At 37.2% G+C, this 22,947-nt stretch overlaps 1 protein-coding gene across 6 annotated transcripts in view; it reads left to right on the top strand.

Moving 5' to 3' along the window:
- Positions 1-22,947, top strand: part of RGS22 (regulator of G protein signaling 22) — a 175,241-nt gene that overhangs the window by 22,096 nt on the left and 130,198 nt on the right. For 5 of the 6 annotated variants that reach the window (XR_009214775.1, XR_009214774.1, XM_058443770.1 and 2 more), the window contains exons 4-8: positions 5,810-6,031; positions 13,862-13,947; positions 14,560-14,728; positions 19,811-19,940; positions 22,064-22,685. Coding sequence is in view for 4 of the 6 variants with exons in the window: in XM_058443770.1 (XP_058299753.1) it covers positions 5,810-6,031; positions 13,862-13,947; positions 14,560-14,728; positions 19,811-19,940; positions 22,064-22,685 (1,229 nt within the window). In the remaining 2 variants the exon portion in view is untranslated. The remainder of the gene's footprint in view (positions 1-5,809; positions 6,032-13,861; positions 13,948-14,559; positions 14,729-19,810; positions 19,941-22,063; positions 22,686-22,947) is intronic. The other variant, XM_032760119.2, reaches the window with a different exon arrangement.

The raw sequence follows: 22,947 nt of genomic DNA, 5'->3' as shown, positions 1-22,947 counted from the left end.
TTGAGACGGAGTCTCGCTCTGTCACCCAGGCTGGAGTGCAGTGGCGCAATCTCGGCTCACTGCAAGCTCCGCCTCCCGGGTTCACGCCATTCTCCTGCCTCAGCCTCTCCGAGTAGCTGGGACTACAGGCGCCCGCCACCACGCCCGGCTAATTTTTTGTATTTTTAGTAGAGACGGGGTTTCACCGTGGTCTCGATCTCCTGACCTCGTGATCCGCCCGCCTCGGCCTCCCAAAGTGCTGGGATTACAAGCGTGAGCCACCGCGCCCGGCCAATATACATCCATTCTTATTCAAATTGAGCTACTCATGTTCTGCAGAGAGAGTGAGGTTTAAAGAGTGACAATGATTTTGTCTGTTGTACCAATCTATGTGTATGTGCCCTGGAGATGATGTGAGATGGAAGATGAGAAACTGCCATTCCATCAATGAGTGTCATCCTTCCTGCCTCTTACAGTATGTTGTCATATCATCATGCTAAGAGTGATTCTAGTGTTAAACATACATATTTTGTGTACAGCGTGAGCTTTAAACACAAGTCCATCCCTTCATCCAGTCCCTAACTGAAGAATCAGTGACCCATTTCAATCCAGAGGAACAACTGACTCATGAACTTTTTGAGAACATTGTTGAAGACAACTTTATGGATGTTTTCAAGATTTCAAGGGATAATCTTGACTAAATATGATTTCACCTTATATGCTGACTTTCATATCCCTTCCCCTCATAGGATGGGTCTTTATTGCCTATTTATATTTACTTATCTGTCTTCCTCTCCTGGATTATGTGTGCTCTGAGGCAGGATCTGTGTCTTTTTCATTTCATTTGGGGCCTTGTGGAGGATGCCCTGTATTGGCTCACTCAATATATTAAATAGGATATTATGATAATAATAATTAAATTCTTATTGAATAAATGAATGAGCTAACAAAGGAATAGTGGGGCTGAGTGATCTTACTAAAGAGCAGAAGATACAGACTTTTTTCCTGGAACGTCCATCATGGACTGATGGAGTATCAAACATGGAAATCACCTTGGGTTTATCTAGCTACAGCTTCTTTTTACTGATATGTCTCAGAAAGCAAAGTGATCTGCCCAACATTTCTTCCATTTTTAATCATTCTGTTTATCTTTCTCTGGATAGTTTCTAGTTTAGCCAAATCCCTTTTAAAGTGTGATAACCAGACCAGACATAATATTCTAGTATTACTACCCTTGTCACTGGGGACATATTTGCCCTTGGCATTTGCATTTATACAAGTTTTAATTTATTTTGGTATTTTGTTGACTCTTCATCATAGACAAAATTGAAAGATCATGTACTTGTTCCTTCAAGGGCAGAAATAATGTTTTATTCATCTTTGTATCCTCTAGGTTTAGGGCAATAACTGGCACTTGGTAATTCAAACATTTTGCTATTGGTAAAATGAATTACTGAGAGAAGCTTTGAAACAGTTGTTTGCCACTTTTATCATCTTAGAATCATAGTGCTTTTAAGGACCTTCCAAGATCTAAGCTAAAGCATGGCTTTTCAAATACAAAAACACTTATTTACCACTGGAAAGATCTCTGTTCCATTATAATTAATTCCATAGAAAGAAATTCTTAAGTTTAAAAAGTATAAACATTTTTACATATACATACACATTTCTTTTTTTATAATAAATAGAAACATTGCATGCCATTTTATTATAAACATAATTCCAGTTTTCCTTTTGTTGTTTTTACTGTGCCGTTTCTGTAAAGTACTTCTTTTTGACCAGTTCCTCTTCTCGCTTTCATGTACTTAGATACACTTTCTTCCTCAGAATGGATACCCTGCCTTTTCTGTACTACATTCAGAATTCAAGTATTTTTGTAAGTGCATACGAGTAGCACAACCTAAATCACACGTGAAATTGTAGCTGTAGGGAGTCTTGAGAAATAAAGTTTTTACTTTTCCAGGCTTTGCATTTCAGGAGGTTGGAATGGATCCTGAGTGAGCCAGTCCACAGCATCCACAGTAAGCCTTAACTAAAATTATGTGGCCAGGCGTGGTGGCTCATGCCTGTAATCCTAGCACTTTGGGAGGCCAAGGTGGACAGATCATGAGGTCAAGAGATCAAGACCATCCTGGCCAACATGGTAAAACCTCATCTCTACTAAAAAATAGAAAAATTAGTTGGGCGTCGTGGCGCCCAGATACTTGGGAGGCCGAGGCAGGAGAATTGCTTGAACTCAGGAGGCGGAGGTTGCAGTTAGCCGAGATCACGCCACTGCACTCCAGCCTGGCGACAGAGCAAGACTCTGTCTCAAAAAAAAAAAGAAAAAAGAAATTATGCGTCAGTTCTAGGTTTAAAGCAGTTGCATAGTCATAACTCCAGAGTTCTGTTGTAAGCTCATTAGGGGACTTGCTGTAAAGCCATGAAGAGTTCATTTAGCCTTTCTCAGCTGCAGTTTTGCTTTTTATGTTAAATATAAAAGTAATTGTTGGCTGGGCACAGTGGCTCATGCCTGTAATCCCAGCACTTTGAGAGGCCAAGGCAGGCGGATCACGAGGTCAAGAGATTGAAACCATCCTGGCCAACATGGTGAAACCCCACTTCTACTAAAAATACAAAAATTAGCTGGGCATGGTGGGGTGTGCCTGTAGTCCCAGCTACTTGGGAGGTTGAGGCAAGAGAATCGCTTGAACCCAGGAGGCAGAGGTTGCAGTGAGTCGAGATCACGCCACTGCACTCCAGCCTGAGGACAGAGCAAGACTCAGTCTCAAAAAAACCACAAAAGTAATTGTTAACTGCCTGCTTTGAATCCTGCCCTGGTCCCTGCATGTGACGGGGACAGTATCCCATCCAGAGAGTTAATAATTTTTACACAAAACCTGGTTGCGATGTGATAGCAGTAGCTCTGAGATAACAGCCAGTCTCCCCAGAGTGTGGTGATGGTTCTGCTTCTGGAATGTGAGCAGCCAACCCCACCAGCTCATGAGCTGGCAAGCAACCATTGCATCCTCCAGACTGCTCCAGAACCTTTCTAAAATACAAATTAGAAGTAACCATGTTACTTTCCTACTTAGGGTATTCATATGCCTCCCTGTTTCCTAGAGGGTTAAGATAAAGCCCGTACTTCTTAAAATGGCATGCAAAGCCTTTCGTGATCTGGTTATGCTACGTTATCTACTTCAAGTCTTTTTTCTCTGTTCCTTAAACTATTCCAACTACGGCTATTCTTGTTCTAATCCGGCTGCGTAGAGTTACCCACATACACCATGTTGCTTCATGCCTCTGTGCCCTTACTAATAAAACCAGGGTAGATAAGAGTATAGACTTTGGAATCAAAATACTTTGTTTGAATCACACCTACCCTAACTTCATAGGATTATTGCTTAACAAAGTACTTGGTGTAGAGAAGTGGTCAGTACACACTAATTTTGTCATATGTGAGGCAGTGTATTAAAGAGGAAATGTTCTGTCTTTGGGACCAGACAGACTCGTTTCCATAACCCTGATCATCTAGCACTTTATAGCTCTGAGTCCATGGACCATCACTTAGCCATCCCTACCATCAGTTTTTTGTAAAGAGCTATGTCAGGAATGTGGAAGGATTGAAGAGAGGGCTTTTAAAGTGTCCATCATGACCTTTAACCTAAGGGAATTAATGCAGGAACAGAAAACCAAATACCACATGTTCTCACTTACATGTGGGAGCTAAACATTGAGCACACACGGACACAAAGAAGGGAGCAATAGACCTACTATTATAGGGGCCTACTTGAGGATGGAGAGTGGAAGGAGGGTGAAGATTGAAAAACTGCCTATTGAGTGTTATGCTGCTTACCTAGGTGACAAAATTATCTAGTACACCAAACCCCTGCAACATGCAATTTGCCCATGTAACAAATCTGCACATGTACCCCTTAAACCTAAAATAAAAGTTGGAAAGAAAAAAAATAAAGTGTCCATCACATGCCTAGCACATGATAGACATTCAGTAAATAGTCCTTATCATCTTCGTTATTTCTGCCAACTATACCTTAACTACTCACTACTACTAAGTAAGATTGATTACTAGGGTCTTAGGGTATCAATAGCCCCTCCTAATTTTTTTACTTGAGCACTTTTTACTTGATTAGTAGGAAATGTTTTATTTATCCATTGAACTAACTAATTAACATTCTTTGCTTTGGATTGTCACAGTTTTGTGTTCCTCTGGCTACCAGGTCAGAGGGTAGGAGGCAAAAAAAAAAAAAAAAAAAAAAAAAAAAAGAAAGGAAAACAATGAAAGTCAAGCTTGTTCTCTTGTTCCATGGATACTCAGAACTAGAAGAAATGTTTTCCAGATGGTCTTTCACTTTATACAGCTTAATTTCTCCTACCCCCGTTAATATTTGATGTCATTCTGTACCAAGTTTAATTAATTTCCTTTCTCCAACCAGATAAATCTGATCTGTGATATCAGCAGACTCTTTTTTCTCTTTAGTTCAGTGATAGCATAGTTTAGGGATACTATTTATGTCATTTAGGTAAATGGTGCCTGTTTGAATCCCATGTTTGAAAGACAGATGCAGTGGGCAACTAATGAAATATATCTATTGAAGAAACTTTATATGCAATTTATGGGTAATTCTTTCTTACTTATTGAGCAATACTTATCATTTAGGGAGAAACTCTTAGTCCTAAGGCTTTTGAGACTGTGGGCTGACATTCGTCTTGAATTCTATCATCTATGTACTTTAAATTCCTCAGAAGGGGAGACAGTCAGACCTTAGAGATGTGATATTATCTGACATTAAAATTTAAATATATATATATATATATATACACACAGACACACACACACATATATACACATACTTCTAGTTCCAATTTTACTATGAAATTCTGCCACTTTTAAAATTATGACTATAGTATATCTAGCAATCCCTTAGTAAAACTTGAATTAATGTTCTACTTAGAACACTTACTGATCCAAGGGGAAGAGTTTAATGTCTTCTACCACTCGCCTAAGCATGTGTAAGTTAATCTACATGAGTAGTCATTTCACTGAAGGTACCCTAAAATAAATGAATATTCTGAAAAAGGGACCTGATTCTAGATTTGGAGGACAAATGGGAAAAGACATGGCCAATTCACCGTTTACTTCTTACGGAAGTGGAGGCCCCAGAGATGTTCAGTGATTTACCTAGAGTCACAGAGGTACTTATTGGCAAGCTGGCATTCAAACTCAAGACTCCTGACTATTGTATATCAACTGACTGGCTTTAAATAAAAGTTGGCAGCATTTAGAATTACTGATAAAAGCCTCAGAAATGTTATTTTCTTCTCTCTTTTTTGTCACAGTGCAAAGTGCGAAGGTGTTGAAATAGTCTTAACTAAAGAACATATTGTACTTAAATTTCTCCTTTTGGACAAGGGAGATTGTTAGCCTTCATGGCTCCTAAGGATGAAAGACAATGGGAGCATTATTTCTTCCTTTACTCATTCTTCTCTAGTGATCCACCCCCTTCTAAGAATAACATTGCTTTGTAAAGCCAGGTATATATTTCTCTCCAGTTTCAAATAATCACAGAGGTAAGATATTTATACAAAGGGAATTTCTGCCATAGCATACCCTGACACTTACTTGTACATAAGTGCATTGGCAAGGAAGAGTTTAGTGGATTCCCTGACCTCTACCCAGGGGATTTCCTAGCTCCTAAAAAGGAAGAGGGAATGATAAAAAACACAAAACCCTGTGAAGTATGCATGTATGTATGTAAACCACAAGTCTTCTTACAGACCATGAGTTTCCAGGTTTAAAACATGTTTTAATTTCCACAAATTTATATTGCAGACCTTTTCAGAGGCAATTAGATTTAATGCAGACTATGGAGTTTTTGAAGTAGTTAATGATGCTCCACAACTTCTGGAAAAGCAACTGAAAAAAATTCTACAAAACCAGCAACCTCGAAATCCCATTTATGATGTTGTAAGGAAAGGAAAGAATGAGGTTAAACCTGTTCAAATGAATGCCCCGGATGAAGATGAGACCATTAATGTCAACTACAATATTATGGTAAGAAAGTATACTGTTTTATCTTGTTAGATAGATAAAGCATTTGGTGAAATTAACATGAGTTTCCTTAGGCTTGCCTTTTTGAAGTGTAGCTACATTTATTAACTTGTGTTGTACGTACACATAGTATTTGTTAAGCACTTTTCAAATCCAATGGCCAGTTCAGCAGTTTTGTTGATGTTCACTTATCAATTTGAGAAGATTCATGTAGTTTACCTTGAATATTTGAATATTAGGTTAGTTTTGAGTCATATAAATATAAGTATCCTTTATAATTTTGATGCATTATTGAAAATGTGGATATATAGGCAATGTATTTCATTTGGGTTTTGAACCAATCCTATCAAGCAGTTGGGAATTGAGACTTCTGACCCTCAAGTTGCATTGTGTGGCTCTGACCTCCCTGGCCTTAAATTTCATTTTAAGCTTCTAGATTTTGTCTCTTTAGCACGAGGTCAGAAAACCTGGGTTCTAATATTGGCTCCTCTGCTTACTGGCTCTGTGTACAAGTCACTTTGATGAATCTGATTTTCATCATCTGTCAAATGATGCCATTACTACCTACTACTTAGGTTTCTTGCATGGATGAAATGAAAATAATAATGAGTGTTTAACAATACTATTTCACATTGATTCAAAATGTCTAGTATAACTAGGCTAAAGTATGTCTGTCATTTAAGACATAGATCTACTCTAGCCTGAAAGTTCTTCAATTCTTCTGTTACTGAATTCAAATAGTTTCTATCTTTAACTTTCATCAAACTAAATGGTAATAGTAATAACCACGTTACAACATTGTTTCAAAGCCAGAACAAGGACGTATATGCTGCGCTACATAGTACTATATAATTGTTAGTTTAAAAATTTTTTACTAGGTGGGACAATATTTATTGTTTTATTCACTTCCTTCAGTGAATAGAAATTTTTGATTGTATGGAGGTCTTTATAACCTATTTATTTATTGTTAAACAAAAGCTATTTAGGAGCTTCTTGAGTTACGTGCTTTGACACAAGTTTCTCAAAAAGATCTGGATGATCTTATTTGATATATTTGAAGATAGACTGATTAATTAAGCATGTCTATTATAAAACTAGAGCAGCAATTTAGAAGTTTTTAGAAAGAGGCATAAGTAATGAAAACAGGCCAGCTGCAATGGCTCACACCTATAATCCCAGCACTTGGGGAAGCCAAGGCAGGTGGATTGCCTGAGCTCAGCAGTTAGAGACCAGTCTGGGCAACATGGCGAAACCCTATCTCTACAAAAAATACAAAAATTAGCCAGGCATGGTGGCATGCACTTGTAGTCCCAGCTACCCAGGAGGCTGAGGTAGGAAGATCACCTAAGCCTGGAGAGGTTAAGGCTGCAGTGAGCTGTGATCACACCACTGCATTCCAGTCTAGACAACGAGTGAGACCCTGTCTCAAAAATAAAATAAAAATAAATAAAATTAAAAACAATAGTGGAGATCAAAGGAATCAAAAAGTACTAAATGGAAAGCAGACAGAAAATGAGGAAAAAATGGACAAAGAATATCTGGGACACATAAAGAATAAAACAACTAGGAAAATGGTAGTAGTGATTTTAAACAAACCACATCAATACTTAGTATCGCATTAATCATATAATATATATGATTAATAATATAATCATATAATATATATGATTAATAATATAATCATATTGAATTGTCATGATGTCTCATTCCTTTGATTCCAGAGCTTTGGGAGGCTGAGGCAGGAGGATCACTTGAGCCCAGGAGTTTGAGGCTGCAGTAAGCTATGATGGTGCCACTGCACTCCAGCCTGGGTGACAGAGTGAGGCCTCATCTCTAAAAATAATGACAATAATAATATACATAAATAATTACATGATATTTAAGTGGCCTAAGCACCCCAAGTAAAAGCCAGAGTCAGGGATGATGTTTTAAAAAAATCCCAATTATTTGCTGTCTATAAGAAACTAACCTTAAAAATAAGACATAAATAGGTTAGAAGTAAAAAGGGTAGTAAAAGGTATACTATACAATTATGAATTAAAGGAAAGCTGGAGTGACTATATTGAATCTGGCAAAGCAGCCCTCACAACAAGGACTCTTACTATGGATAAAGAGGAACATTACATAATGATAAAGGGGGGAGGGCCAATTCACCAATAAAGCTTAACAACTCATATGTATGCACCTAACAACAGAGGTTCAGAGTACATGATGCAAAAGCTGATAGAAATGAAAAGAGAAATAGATAAATTTATAGTTATAGTTGGAGACTAAAGCACTGCTCTCTCAGTAACTGATAGAAAAGATAGTAGATCAGTAAGGAAATGGAAGTTCTGAAAAACACTAGCAACCAAGTAAATCTAATTGATCTTTACAGAACACTTTATCCCACAACAGTGGGGTATACATTTTTTTCTCTAGTGCACTGGGAATATTTACCAAAATAGACCATATTTTGGGCCATAAAATAAATTTCAGCAAACTTAAAAGGTTTGAAATCTTGCCAGCTATTGTCTCAGGCTACTCCAGAATTAAACTATAAATCGGTAACAAAATCCTTAAATACTTAATTGCATAACATACTCCTAAATAATTCATAGGGCAAAGACTAAGTCCTAAGGGAAGTTAAAAATTATGTTGAATTGATTAAAAACTAAAACATAACATCAAAATTTGTGGGATGCAACTAAATTAGTCTTTACAGGGAAATTTGTACCATTAAGTGCTTATAATAGAGAAGACTAAATAAATCTATGATCTACTTGTCACTATGAGAAACTAGAAAAATTAAGTTAAAATTAAACCAAAAATAAAGAAATAAAGAACAGAATCAATGAAATTGAAAACAGAAAAACAAGAGAGAAAAATCAATGAAAATAAAGCCTTGTTTTTTGAAAAAATCAATGAAATTGATAAACTTTTAGCCAGAATGATGAAGAAAAAGAGAGAGAAGATATACATGCCCAATATCAGAAATGGAAGAGGGGATGCCATTACAAATTTTACAGGCAGTTAAAAAAATAAGAGAATTTTACAAACAACTTTATGTCTATAAGCTCATGAAATTTAAATGAAATAGACTTTTTTTTATTTTTTTGAGACAGGGTCTCACTCTGATGCCCAGGCTGGAGTGCCATGTGGCGATCTTAGCTCACTGCAATCTCCGCCTCCCAGATTCAAGCGATTCTCCTGCCTCAGCCTTCCAGGTAGCTGGGATTACAGGCATATGCCACCATGCACAGATAATTTTTGTATTTTTAGTAGAGATGGGGTTTTGCTATGTTGGCCAGGCTGCTGTCGAACTCCTGGCCTCAAGTGATCCACCTGCCTCGGCCTCCCAAAGTGCTGGGATTACAGGCATGAACCACCGTGCCTGGCCCACATATTTCTTAAAAGGCATAAATTATCAATGGTCATTGAAGGGGATATAGATAATCTGAATAGTCCTACATCTCTTACAGAAGTTGGATTCACAGTTTAAAGTCTTGCCACAAAGACAGCTCCAGGCCCAGATGGCTTCACTGGTTAATTCTGTCAAACACTTAGAAGTGAAGTAACCTTGAATTTATAAAAACTTATACAAAAAACAAAAGTAATCAATTTTTAATTCATTTAATGAGATGAGCATTACACTGATGCCAAAACTAAATGAAGGAATTTGAAGGAAAAGAAAAACATACAACTTAACATCACTCATGAACACAGACCACAAAAATCCTCAAAAAATAAGCAAATTAAATCCAGCAATGCAAAAAAGATAATTCTATTGAAGAAGATAATACAGGTGTAAATCTTCATAACCTTGGATTATGCATTGGTTTTGTTAGATGTGACACCAAATGCACAAGGAAAAAAAATAAATCAAATCGTAAAACTTTCATGCTCTAAAGGACACTACCGAGAAAGTAAAAAGACAACCCACAGAATGAGAGAAAATATTTGCAAATCATATATTTTATAAGGATGTGTATCTAAACTATAAAAATAACTCTTAAAACTCAAAAATATAATGACAAATAACCCAATTAAAAAATGTGCAAAGGGTTTAGAATAGACATTTCTCCAAATAAGATAAACAATAAGCACATGAAAAGATTTTCAACATCATTAGTCATAAGGGAAATGGAATCAAAATCATAGTGGGACACTACTTCACACCCAACAGGATGGCTATGATTAAAGAAAAAAAGGCAAATAATAACAAACGTTTGTGAGGATTTGAAGTGATTAGAACCTTCATACGCTGCTGGTGCAATTGTAAGACGGTACAGCTACTTTGGAAAATATTAGGCAGTTCTTAAGAGGTTAGCCCAAGAGTTATCAAATTACCCAGAAATGCCACTTCTAGGTATATACTCAAGAGTATTGAAAACATATGTTCACACAAGAACTCGTATACAAATGTTCATAGCAGCATCATTCATAATAGCCAAAAAGTGGAAGCAACCCGAAAGTCCATTCTCATTGGTGAGAATTCCATTTTGGAACACAGTTTGGCACTTCTTTCCAAGTTAAACATATACCATACCACCTGTAGTCCATTTGTGTTGCTATAAAGGAATAGTCAAAACCAGGTAATTTGTAAAGAAAGAGGTTTATTTGGCTTATGGTTCTGCAGACTGTATAAGAAGTATGGCACTAGCATCTGCTTCTGGTGAGGGCCTCAGGAAGCTCTCACTCATGGTGGAAGACAAAGAGGGAGCAGGCATATCACATGGCAAGAGAGATAGCAAGGGAGAGAGTGGGGAGGCACCAGGCTCTTTAAACAACCAGGTCTCACCTGAACTAACAAAGTGAGATCTCACTTATTACCATGAGGAGGACACCAAGACATTCATGAGGGATTCACTCCCATGACCAAGACATCTCTCCCACTAGGCCCTACCTCCAGCATTGGGGATCACATTCAGTATGAGATTTGGAGGAGGCAAATATCCATACCATATCACTGCCCATCTATCCTACTCCCGAGTATTACCCAAAATAAACGAAAAGTTATACTCACACAAAAACTTGCATGCGGCCAGGCACGGTGGCTCACGCCTGTAATCCCAGCACTTTGGGAGGCCAAGACGGGCAGATCACGAGGTTGGGAGATTGAGACCATCCTGGCTAACATGGTGAAACTCCGTCTCTACTAAAAATACAAAAAAATTAGCTGGGCGTGGTGGTGGGTGCCTGTGGTCCCAGCTACTTGGGAGGCTGAGGCAGGAGAATGGCATGAACCCGGGAGGCAGAGCTTGCAGTGAGCTGAGATCACACCACTGCCCTCCAGCCTGGGCGACAGAGCAAGACTCTGTCTCAAAAAAAAAAAAACAACAAACAAACAAACAAACAAAAACCCTGCGTGTAAATGTCTATAGTTGCTTTATTCATGATCACAAAAGCTGGAAGTTATCCAGATTCCTTTAACTGGGGAATGGATAAACAAACTGTGGTATATCCATACAGTGGAATATTACTCAGCAACAAAAAAGAATGAAGTATTTATATATGAAAGAACATAGATAAATCTTAAATGCTTTATGCTGAATGAAAGATATTAGAATCAAAATTACATACTATATTGATTCCATTTATATGACATTCTGGAAAAGGCAAAACTATGGAACAGATCAGTGGTTGCCAGAGCCTAGGGTTGGAGGGAATTGCTGACTACAAAGTGGCATGAAGAATTTGGAGGGTGTTGGAACTATTCTGTATCTTGATTGTAGTCCTGGTTACATGATTATATGCATTTGTCAAAACTTGTAGAACTGTATTAAAAAGAGTGGATTTCACTGTATGTAATTTATACCTCAATAAATCTAACCAATAAGATCTATTGGCTGATAGCCATGCTTTGCCTTGTACATCTAAATATAATTTTTTATTAATCCAATTCTGTAGGCACTTTAGACAGCTTGTGTATGGCTATTTGGAAATGGTTCTGTACTGATTTACCTAAAGCCATCTTCCCTTAACCTTCTGGTCATCCCTTTCTGTTTCTTAACCAACTTAAAGAAATTTTTTTAAGGTTTAAATAATTTCACCTTAGATAGATTCTTTTTGTGTTTCTTATAAGTATTAAGTTATTTTATGGTTGATCAGGATTGTCTTGTATGTTTTTGGTCTTTGTATTTAGTTACTTTTTAAAATGATGAAGAGTTTTGTTTTCAGCTTGGCTAAAGACTTTTCTTCAATTTTTTATTTTATTCTTTTTAAACTTTTTTATTCATTTTATTTTTAGGTCGAATAGGTACAAAAACACTCAAAAGAGGATGAATTGTAGGTAAACTGTTTACTAGCTGAATATTCAGTAAATCAATTTTGAGTGAACTGACTAGTTTGACAACCTTATAGAATTCTTTAAGGGTTTATGTGGATCTTTATATGTAGTTTGGTGTCTTTCTGTGATACATTGAATGTAGCACTAGTGGGAGTTCAGGAGTCCTGCATGGTTGTCAGTGTGTAGCCTATGCAGAGTCTTTCTAACTACAAGATCCAAATGTCCTTCAGATCTCACTGATAAGCAGTGAGACTGTCAACAAGGTGCTGCTGATTAGGTGCTGGCTATTTCCATGGTTTTCTTCTATTCTTCATTATGCAGAAGATAGTGTTTGGTGAAGGCAAATAAATTTTTGTTTTGTTTTGTTTTGTTTTTTTGCTGAGTAGAAGGAAACTATTTTATGTTCCAATCCTGAATGCCTAAAGACTTCTGTGCGTATCAGCAATGATGAGCACACATTACCCTCATGAGCATCAGCACATTAGATGTCGGCAACGCTACTGTATGGACATTCAATTTCCTCACTAGAGTTAGTAATGGTCTATGTGTTAACTGTTATGCAATATCATAGCAAAACTATCACCTTAGATTGTCCATGGAAGCCACATAAATGCAAGCACATTTACCTCACTGAGATTGTTTTATTTATTAGTAACATATGTTTTGTGTCCAAGATACTGATATTATTTAGAATTCTGGAAAAAGTGAATACAAGAAAAAGCAGAATCAATAGTGAGTAAGTATTTTAGGATGAACAACAGTAACTCTTCAGTAATTCTATATTGCTCTCACAACCTCAAGATAAAATGTATACTCCTTAATGTTATTTAAAAGGCTATTTGCAATCATGACCCTGCCTACTTCTCCAACCTTTCTCTCTCTCATCCTGTGACCTAATACTGCTACACTTACGGTTTGTCTCCTCTTTTGCTTCCCTGCTCAACCTAGCTAGCCTTGCCTCCGGTCAAAGAGTGAAGTGTGTGTTCTGTGGGAAACCTCTCCTGAGTTGAGTGTCTCTGTAGGCTCCTACAGAAGCCTACACTGTGGTATTTGTAACACTCTACTATCATTGTTAACTTTTGTATCAAAAGAAAGCTCCTGGAGATGTTAAATAGTTAAAACATTTTTTTAAACTTGAAGAACAAGGGGCCTGCAGTAACCTTGGTGGCCTTACCAAGTTTTCTTGGTGGTTCTTTTTCTGTTTGTGATTATTTTTAACCCATTTTATGACTGTGAAAATACTGAGATTCATTGGCTTTTTTTTCCCTCATTCTCCCTCCTTCAACAAGTTACTTAACTTCTCTGGATTCGAATTGTTAATCTGTAAAAATTGAGATAATATATAGTTAATATAGGATTGTTAAGAGAATTAAAAATGTACCAGAGGCAAGAAGTGCCTCACATTTGTGGCTCAGGTTTATTGATCTCTCTAGTGGAAATAGAAGACCTAGGGGTAGGGCTCCTGCTGACAGCTGGAAGTCATCATTGCTCTCATGATTAGGTGTTAATCATCCTAAAAGTGATTTTCTCTGACCTTCTTTTCCTTTTTCTCTTTCTTCTCATAGTGTCTCAGTCGTGAAGAAGGTATTAAGTGGATCAAAAAAGAGAGACTTCCAGCATTTCTGGAAAGTGATTGCTACTTTGAATACAGGTACTATAGTCCCATCAGTATATGCATTTTTACATACATATATATTAGCCTCCCAATTTGCTAGGACTACAGCTGTGTGCCACCATCTGTGGCAAATCTTTTAAATTCTTTGTAGAGTCAGGGTCTTGCTATATTGCCCAGGCTGGTCTCAAACTCCTGGCTTCAAGAGAGCCTCCTGCCTTGGCCTCCCAAAACCTGGGATTACAGGCGTGAGCCTCTCCAACCAGCCATATTTTAAAAATTATCTATTGGTGATAATGGTATTTAGGTGCAGGGCGTTTAACAATGAATACTAGTGTGACATGAAAAACATAGAATGCCGTAGTCCAGAGCCAAGTTTTTACTTTATGTTCCCTGACTTTTAACATGTAAGAACCTAAAATTTGACCCCTGAACAACAATTTTTAAGTCAAAATCAATTAAAATGAATAATTATTAACTAATTAGTAGTTTTATGAATAAGCTATTAATTTTAGCAGAGCCAAAGAAAATCATCATTAAGAGTGAGGAGAGGAGATTGGCTTGAATACATAAAATAAAAGTTTAGGTTTTTTCCCTGAATTCTGCCATATTTGAAACTTGTTTTAAATTTGTATGATTTCTAAAATGCAGGTTAGCCAAATTGGTCTCACAAGTAAGATGGAGCAAGTCCGGCATGAATTTCACAGTAGGATCAAATTTTTCTCCCTGGATCGTGAAAAAACCACCCAGTCTACCACCTCCTGCCACTGAAGAAGATAATCTTGTAATTATGAAAAAGTTCTATGTATCACTTGGTGAGGTAAAAGTATGAGTATTTTTTCATGACTTAGCACTTCACTAAAACTTCTGATTTTATTTTTTATTTTATACATATATTTTTTGAGACAGGATCTCACTCTGTTACCCAGGCTGGAGTGCAGTGGTATGATCACGACTCACTGCAGCCTCCATCTCCCGGGCTCAGATGATCCTCCCATCTCAGCCTCCTGAGTAGCTGGGACTACAGGCATGCATCACCACACCTGGCTAACTTTTTTTTTGCATTTTTTGTAGAGACAGGGTTTTACCATGTAGCCCAGGCTGGTCTCGAACTCCTGGGCTCAAGGAATCCACTCACCTCCGCCTCCCAAAGTGCTGGGATTACAGGTGTAAGCTATCACGCCTGGCCGGAACTTCTCATGTTAAGGCATTTGTATTACCTGAACAGAAAAAATGATTTCAAATACATGTAAAGCAGATTTAGCAATACTTCTTATAGATTTATGCTAACTAATTTGCTCTGCTCTCTTTTTTTTTTGGTATTCACCTCTGCCTCCCAAAGTGCTGGGATTACAGGTGTAAGCTACCATGCCTGGCTGGAACTTCTCATTTTAAGGCATTTATATTACCTGAACAGAAAAAATGATTTCAAATACATGTAAAGCAGATTTAGCAATAATTCTTATAGATTTATGCTAACTAATTTGCTCTGCTCTCTTTTTTTTGGTATAACTACATATAATTTAATAACACATTATACACCATTAAATGCTAAAACAATACAAAAAACCCACAATTATAAATTTCAACAAGAAATAACATAGCTATAATGACATATACCCAAAACAAACCCAGGAAAACAGTGTTCCTTAATTTGGTCAGAAATCTCTATGAAGCTGAAATTAACTGTCCGAGAAAAAACTGAAAGTAGAGTTCTTGATAGTAAAGACAATACATTTCAGTCTTGACCCTTCATATTGGTCACACCATTGTCCCTTGATCTCAAATAGTTTTTTAAAATTAGGCTTTTTTGTTATATTTTTCATACTCAAAGATCTGAAACATCTTATTAAAATTTCTTATTTTTTTCTATTTAACACTTTCTCAATATGTCTAAAAGAGTGAGAGCAAAGGATTGATAAAAATTTTACATTCACAATGCAATTTTAAAAATCTTATGTTCTCATTTGTTTTAAATTCTCAACTTAGCAGCTGTCTCCACATTGTTATCCTGCTATTTTCCCCTGGAAACCTAAAAAGAAACCCGAGATATTAAAATTGTAAATAAATCTCTTATTTAGAGAATTTCTTGAATGTTTATCATTTAGATTCGTTGTTTTTCTTAGTTGACGCTCCTAGATTTTTTTTTTTTTTTTTTTTGAGACAGAGTCTCGCTCTGTCACCCAGGCTGGAGTGCAGTGGCATGATCTCTGCTCACTGCAACCTCCGCCTCCAGGGTTCAAGCAATTCTCCTGCCTCAGCCTTCCAAGTAGCTGGGATTACAGGCACGTGCCACCACACCTGGCTAATTTTTGTATTTTTAGTAGAGATGGGGTTTCACCATGTTGGTCAGGCTGGTCGATCACGAGGTCAGGTGCTCTGCTCTCTTTAATTTGAAATGTAGTTAGAAATATTATCCTCATGTGTCTGAAGAGACAAAGGCAAGGTTGAAGAACATGCTGTGTCACCTGGAAAGCAAGAGTAACTTGAATTATATCCATGGTTTCATTGTTCATTCCAAAATTGCTATAATTTGGATTCATTACTTTTACACAAAAAGATAAATTGAGTCTTCTCCTTCCTGTTCTCTAGGTTATTCCTTAGTAGTAAAATGCGTTATTGTTTAGTTGTTATCAAATAAATTTGTCCTCCATGATTAGAGAAATGTGAGGTTGTATGAGAGCATTTGAAGAGATTTAACCTAGAATCAAATGTCCTTTTGGAGAGTCATAATGTAGTGAGAACTGTTGTTTGATCTTTGGCCTCTAATTATTAGATCTTATCTCTGGAGCTATACTTCTAATACACAATTCTATACAAAATCAGGAATGACAATCGTGTAGCCCTTGTGCTGCTACTCCCTATGACAGACATTGTTAATCAATTGTGGAAATTTTTTCTGCTGAGCTAGGATTTGGCTCCAGATTCTTCACAACACAGCATTCTGGATAGGCACTTCCAATTTTTTTTTTTTTTTTTTAAACCGTAAGGCTTACTTGCAAATAAGGCACTTTCAATTGATCAAAATTATCATACAAGAGGAAGCCTCTTTGCTTTCTGTGTTGGATTAGATAGGCTAAGGTTACTTGAACTTCTTCTTTTCATGTACATCTGCTATTAATTTTGTAGTTCAGCATTTCGATCAGCAATATTTGTCAAAAATGTTTACAGTCATGCCAGTTCCATTATTTCCACTGAATGATGTTTAGTGGTGTATTTAAGGCACATTTTTCTTCTGTCTTATACTGATTTTAAGTATTTTTCTTTTTTCTTTTTTTTTTTTTTTTGAGACGGGGTCTCACTTTGTCACCCATGCTGGAGTGCAGTGGTACAATCTCAGCTCACTGCAGCCTTGACCTCCCAAGGTTCAAGGGATCCTCCTGCCTCCGCCCCCCAAGTAGCTGGGACTACAGGCATATGCCACCACGCCCTGCTAATTTTTGTATATTTTTTGTAGAGACGGGGTTTTGCCATGTTGCCCAAGCTGGTCTTGAACTGCTAAGCTCCAGCAATTCACTCACCTCAGCCTACCAAAGAGTTGATATTACAGGCGTGAGCCACTATGCCTGGCCATATTTTTTCCCTTAATTTATATACTATAGAAATGTTGGAAATGTCCTAAAAAATATGTACTCATAGTTGAGGTCAATAAACATGTAAAGGGAAGTATCAATCTAGGGGAATAAGTTCTGATTTGCTATATGTGAATTTAATTAAATATAAGGCAGTTAAAATCCAAACTAGTTTACTTTTGCTCTTTTCTGAGATGAAAAAATTCATTTGTATTCACTTGAGTAATACTTTAACACTATATATATACACACACAAAATGTTTTTTTTGAGACAGGGTCTCACTGTGTTGCCCAGGCTGGAGTGCAATGATGCAATCGTGGCTCATTGCAGCTTCAACCTCCCTGGCTCAAGCAATTCTCCTGCCTCAGCCTCCCAGCTGGGACTATAAGATTGCATCACCATTCCTGGCTAATTTTTAAAAAATTATTTGTAGAGATGGGGCCTATGTTGCCCAGACTGGTCTTGAACTCCTGGGTTCAAGCAATCCTCCAACCTCAGCCTTCCAAAATGCTAGGATTATAGGCATGAGCCACCACACATAGCCACTTTAACTATATATTACCATTTTTCAATAGCTTTTGAATTTTGCAGATTCAAAGTTCTTGGACCCTTATATTATTTATGTCATGACTATACATAGGGATTAATCTTCATGATAATTGGTAATATTTCTTTGAGCCTTAAGTCATACCGTCTAAAAAACAATTGACACATCTCTTAAAAGTATAGGCTGGGCGCGGTGGCTCACGCCTATAATCCCAGCATTTTGGGAGGCTGAGGCGGGCAGATCATGAGGTCAGGAGTTGCAGACCAGCCTGACCAACGTGGTGAAACCCCATCTCTACTAAAAATACAAAAATTAGCCGGGTATGGTGGTGGGCGCCTGTAATCCCAGCTACTCGGGAGGCTGAGGCAGGAGAATTGCTTGAACCCGGGAGGCAGAGGTTGCAGTGAGCCGAGACTGCACCATTGAACTCCAGCCTGGGTGACAGAGTGAGACTCTGTCTCCAAAAAAAAAAAAAAAAAAGGTATAAAGTGGAATAATTATGTTAAAGATGTTAAAGTCTGACTGATGACTTCTTTCTCTCCTGTGTCCTACTCCCTCATTCTTTTTTTGCAGTCGAAACAGCAAGGACCTTGTATGTTGGTCTCTCTGAACTCCTTGAATGTTTCTTAATTATTTTGGCCTCCTGCTTAGGCTATTGCTTAGAATAAAGTAGTCACTCGATAATTATATTTTAGATGAACGTATAATTAATAATAAATAACTTGATTTTAAAGGAAAAGGAAAGCTTTTATGCACCCAGGAAACCTTACCTCTAAGAGGGATGGTGACTACATAGGTGCCACCTCTCATTTCTCTGTCTTGCTTTGGTCTTCTTATGTGGCTTGACTTGCCGTGTTAATTCTGCATAATAGATAGGGAGTAATTTTTCTTCCATTTGAGGTACCTATTCTCCAAGTGTTTCTTAGACTAAGTGCTGACCAACCAGCTGACTGGGTTGGACAAATGAGAAATGAGAGGAATGCTGGAAACTCTCTTCTCTGCTCTTGTTGAACAACTTGGATTCTCTAGTAAAAATAAAAGAGGACATTACAGAAAGAGGCAGGCAGAGGAATCTTCCCAAGAAGGCTAGGATAGGAGCTTCTTAGGGCTGGGGTTCTAGAAGCTAAGGATCAACTTCGGAATTGAATTGGCTAGTTCAGGGGTACACAGAGGAAAGGAAAAATGGAACGCTGCATTCAGGGGCAGATGGAGTCAGGAATCAGTCTGCAAGAAGCATTCAATCTAAGCTAACTTGTGAAAACTGAGTCTAATGCAAAGGGGCAGGTGAGTTTGGAGAGGTTCCAGTGGCACTAAGAATAGTGTCTCTGTCATACTGGGGGAGCAGTTGTTAAAAACACTGAGCCAGGTGAGACAGAATGGGGGACCTGAAGTAATTGGGAAAGTTGTAAAGGGGAGCAGCTGGCAAAAGGATCGATCGGCCTGGTGACTGCGCATCACCAGGATTGTAGTGAATCCAGGAAGTAGGGTTTCATGCCTTTGGTCAACAATAGCCTGAGAGTGAGAGTGGAGAATTTATAGGTATTGGACACATACTTTCCTTTGGTTATCAAATATGAAAAAAAAAATCTGGATTGAAATTTCCTTCAGTGTCCTCTTAGCTAATGAATTTTTTGAGTAGAATTTTATTTTCCTTCATGAGATAATTTTCACTTTACATATTGTACTGTGCAAGTTGAATATTATTATAATGATTTTTCCAGTTTTGTGATCAGAGTAATACTGCTAATCATATGTTAAACTAATATGCTCCCTTCTTCCTAGGCTTCCTATACTCAAACAAAAGATTGGTTTGCATTAGCAAAACAAAGTCAGCAAACAGTATCAACCTTTTCGTTACCCTGTTGTGTACCCTACAACAAACTTAAATCACCAGCTATTTCATCTGTTTCTGGTAAGCAGAAAAGGACAAGAATGACTTCAGAACTTCTCTTTAAGTTTTTGTTTGTTTGTTCTAATTTTACAGTACAGTACTTAGTGGTTGGGGAGAAAAAATTATCCACATACCCTTTGCCTCACTCGACTTCCTATGTTTTTTGAGAGACAACTTTGTATAGTGAAAAGGAGATGGGTTTAGAATGCAACTCTGATATTTATTAGCTGTGTGATGTTTGAGGAGTTTTTCCACTTCTGGGAGCCTTGCCTTTTCTCATCTGTAAGATTAGAATAATGATATATACTAAATGGATAGAAAGTGCCTGGCCTGGTGCTTGAATATGCAGTTAATCAATGTCATTATTTCTTATCACAGTTTACAAATTCTTGTTAAGTCTTTGCAGTAAAGTGGGTACAACATTTTTCCCTTCCTAAAAAAAAAAAGTTATTGATGGAAATTGAGTTTCCCTTCTGTTTTTAAGTTCAGACTATTTTTGACCTTAAAAAGCAGATAAATTTCTACTGTGGGGAGCTTTGTGGATATACTGACTTTTCATAAAAATAAAAGGAATCTTCCAGAAATGGGAGTCATTAACAGTGATATTAGAGAAAAAAACTTAGGTGTGAGGACTCAGGAGAAGAACTCAGGAATTCACTTACAGTTCTTAACTAATCTCTTTAAGAAGTATAAGCAACCTCTGGGGAAGTTAAATCTGGATTCCCTAGAATTGAACCTGAGTCTAGGTAAAGAAGAAAATAATCTCCCCAATTGAAAATAGCTGGATTCATAGGCTTCTTGTTGTTTTCCCAAAATATTGAAGTATATAATTGGAGATAAAAATAGTATACAGGAAGAGAAGGATGGCAGGAGATGGTGAGCTGGAATGCCTGCCTCGCTCTCTGCGACATCCTCCCTTCAGTTCCATGGGATTGAGTGTACGTCCAGCATCCTCTCACAGATTTACAAAGCCTAATCTCTCAATATTGGGGAATTTACTTGCAATAAAAATTGTAATGAAATGTTTCTAGTTCGTTGAGATTTGAACTCTGGTAATTGAGAAAATGGTCATTGAGAATGGGGCATGGATGACAACAGTTAGCTGATCTGTGGCAATTCAAGGGGCAGATTTACTATGTGAGATAAAGCACTAACGTCAGACATGTCACTGATTTTTGAAAGAGAAAATAGGAGCTGAATACTATATCTTCAGAAAAATCATACAAATAATCCCTTTGTAAACCTTCATAAGTATCTCGTGCCATTTTGTAAGTTTAATGATAGATTGTAAGTTTGATAGTAATTGAATCTTTTAATGAAATGGTGAATTTTAAAACTTGCTATTATTGTCTCCAGTTCTTGTCTGTTCATACATGGTCTCAATCTATGGTAGTGAATTTTCTTTTATCATACAACATGAAGTATCAAAGCACATATAATCATTTAGTATACATATTCTAATTCCTTAATAGATTTGGCCCTTATATATTGATATTATATATCAGTCTGGAATATTACATTTTAAAAGTACATAATGTATTTTTGAATATCTTCTGTGTGTTAGGGACGTCAAATATTTAGTCCATCTGCCACCATTCTTTTCTTCCAAATCCAGGGAAGACAAGGTTAATTTCCGTTGGCAGTTTTATTTCTACTGGTTCCAAATGTAGCCTCAGAATCCTTCTTTTTTTTCTTTTTTGTTTCTTTTCTTTTCTTTTCTTTTTTGAGACAGAGTCTTGCTCTGTCGCCCAGGCTGGAGTGCAGTGGTGTACTCCCAGCTCACTGCAACCTCTGTCTCCTGGGTTCAAGCAATTCTCGTGCCTCAGCCTCCTGAGTAGCTGGGATTACTGTGCCACCACGCCTGGCTAATTTTTGTATTTTTAGTAGAGACGGGGTTTCAACATGTTGGCCAGGCTGGTCTGGAACTCCTGACCTCAAGTGATCCGCCCACCACAGCCTCCCAAAGTGCTGGGATGACAGGCATGAGCCACCGTGACTGGCCCAGAATCCTTCTTAAGACACTGGTCCATGCATTCACTACCTATGATAAACCCATTTGCCGTTCTGGCTCTATAGCATCTATTTAATAATAAGAAAGATTTGTATTCATATCTGATCTAATAGCCTTTTATGACTTAATACAGAGAATTTTATCTTTGATGATGGAGTTCACCCTAGGACAAAAAAGGACCCATCTAAAACCAACAAATTGATTTCTGAATTTGAAGAAGAAGAAGGAGAAGATGTGTCTGTATTTCTGCAAGACACTCCTTCTCAAGCTCTTCTGAGAGTATACCTTGAAAAGAAACAGGATGTTGATGAAAGCCTGACAATGCATTTCTCAACATGTGAAGAATTTTTAAGCTCCTATATATACTTTATTTTGAGAAGAGCAATTCAGCAAATTGTTGGAAAGCCAGTTGGAGAAACCCCAGACTATATAAACTTCAACAATATAACAAAAGTGTCATTTGATGATTGTTTTGAGTCTATTTGTGGCAAGAATTTTTTAAGTGAATTAGTTCAGACTGCAAAGGAGAGGTCAGAAGAGATAGAACAAACAAGTTTAAGTTCAAAGACTGAGAGCGCTGGACTGGAGAGCAGGGCGGACTGGTGTATTTCTCATAGGACTTATGACATTGGCAATAGAAAGGAGTTTGAAAGATTTAAGAAATTTATAAAAGGTACATTGGGAGAGAGATACTGGTGGCTATGGATGGATATTGAGAGGTTAAAAGTTCTTAAGGACCCTGGAAGACATCAAAGGTAATTCTATCTTTTTATTTTTCAATAGTTTTAAAAAAATTATGAATATTAATTTGGGCTATTTAGCACAGGGAGAAAGCCTGAAGTAAATTTTAAAAAATGTAATTTTTTACTCTTGGAGGAATGAATGATAATAAAACTTATTTTATTATAATAGTAAATATTGATCACACTAGTTTTCTGATTTCATGGTTTTCAGATACTAATGATAACAGTTATTTGGGTTTGCGTAGTGTTTCTGCCCATACATTCTAGAACTACT

The sequence above is a fragment of the Hylobates moloch genome, unplaced genomic scaffold, assembly GCF_009828535.3.
Source record: "Hylobates moloch isolate HMO894 unplaced genomic scaffold, HMol_V3 SCAFFOLD_9, whole genome shotgun sequence".
Lineage (NCBI taxonomy): Eukaryota > Metazoa > Chordata > Mammalia > Primates > Hylobatidae > Hylobates > Hylobates moloch.
This window is presented reverse-complemented; position numbering and strand designations above follow the sequence as displayed.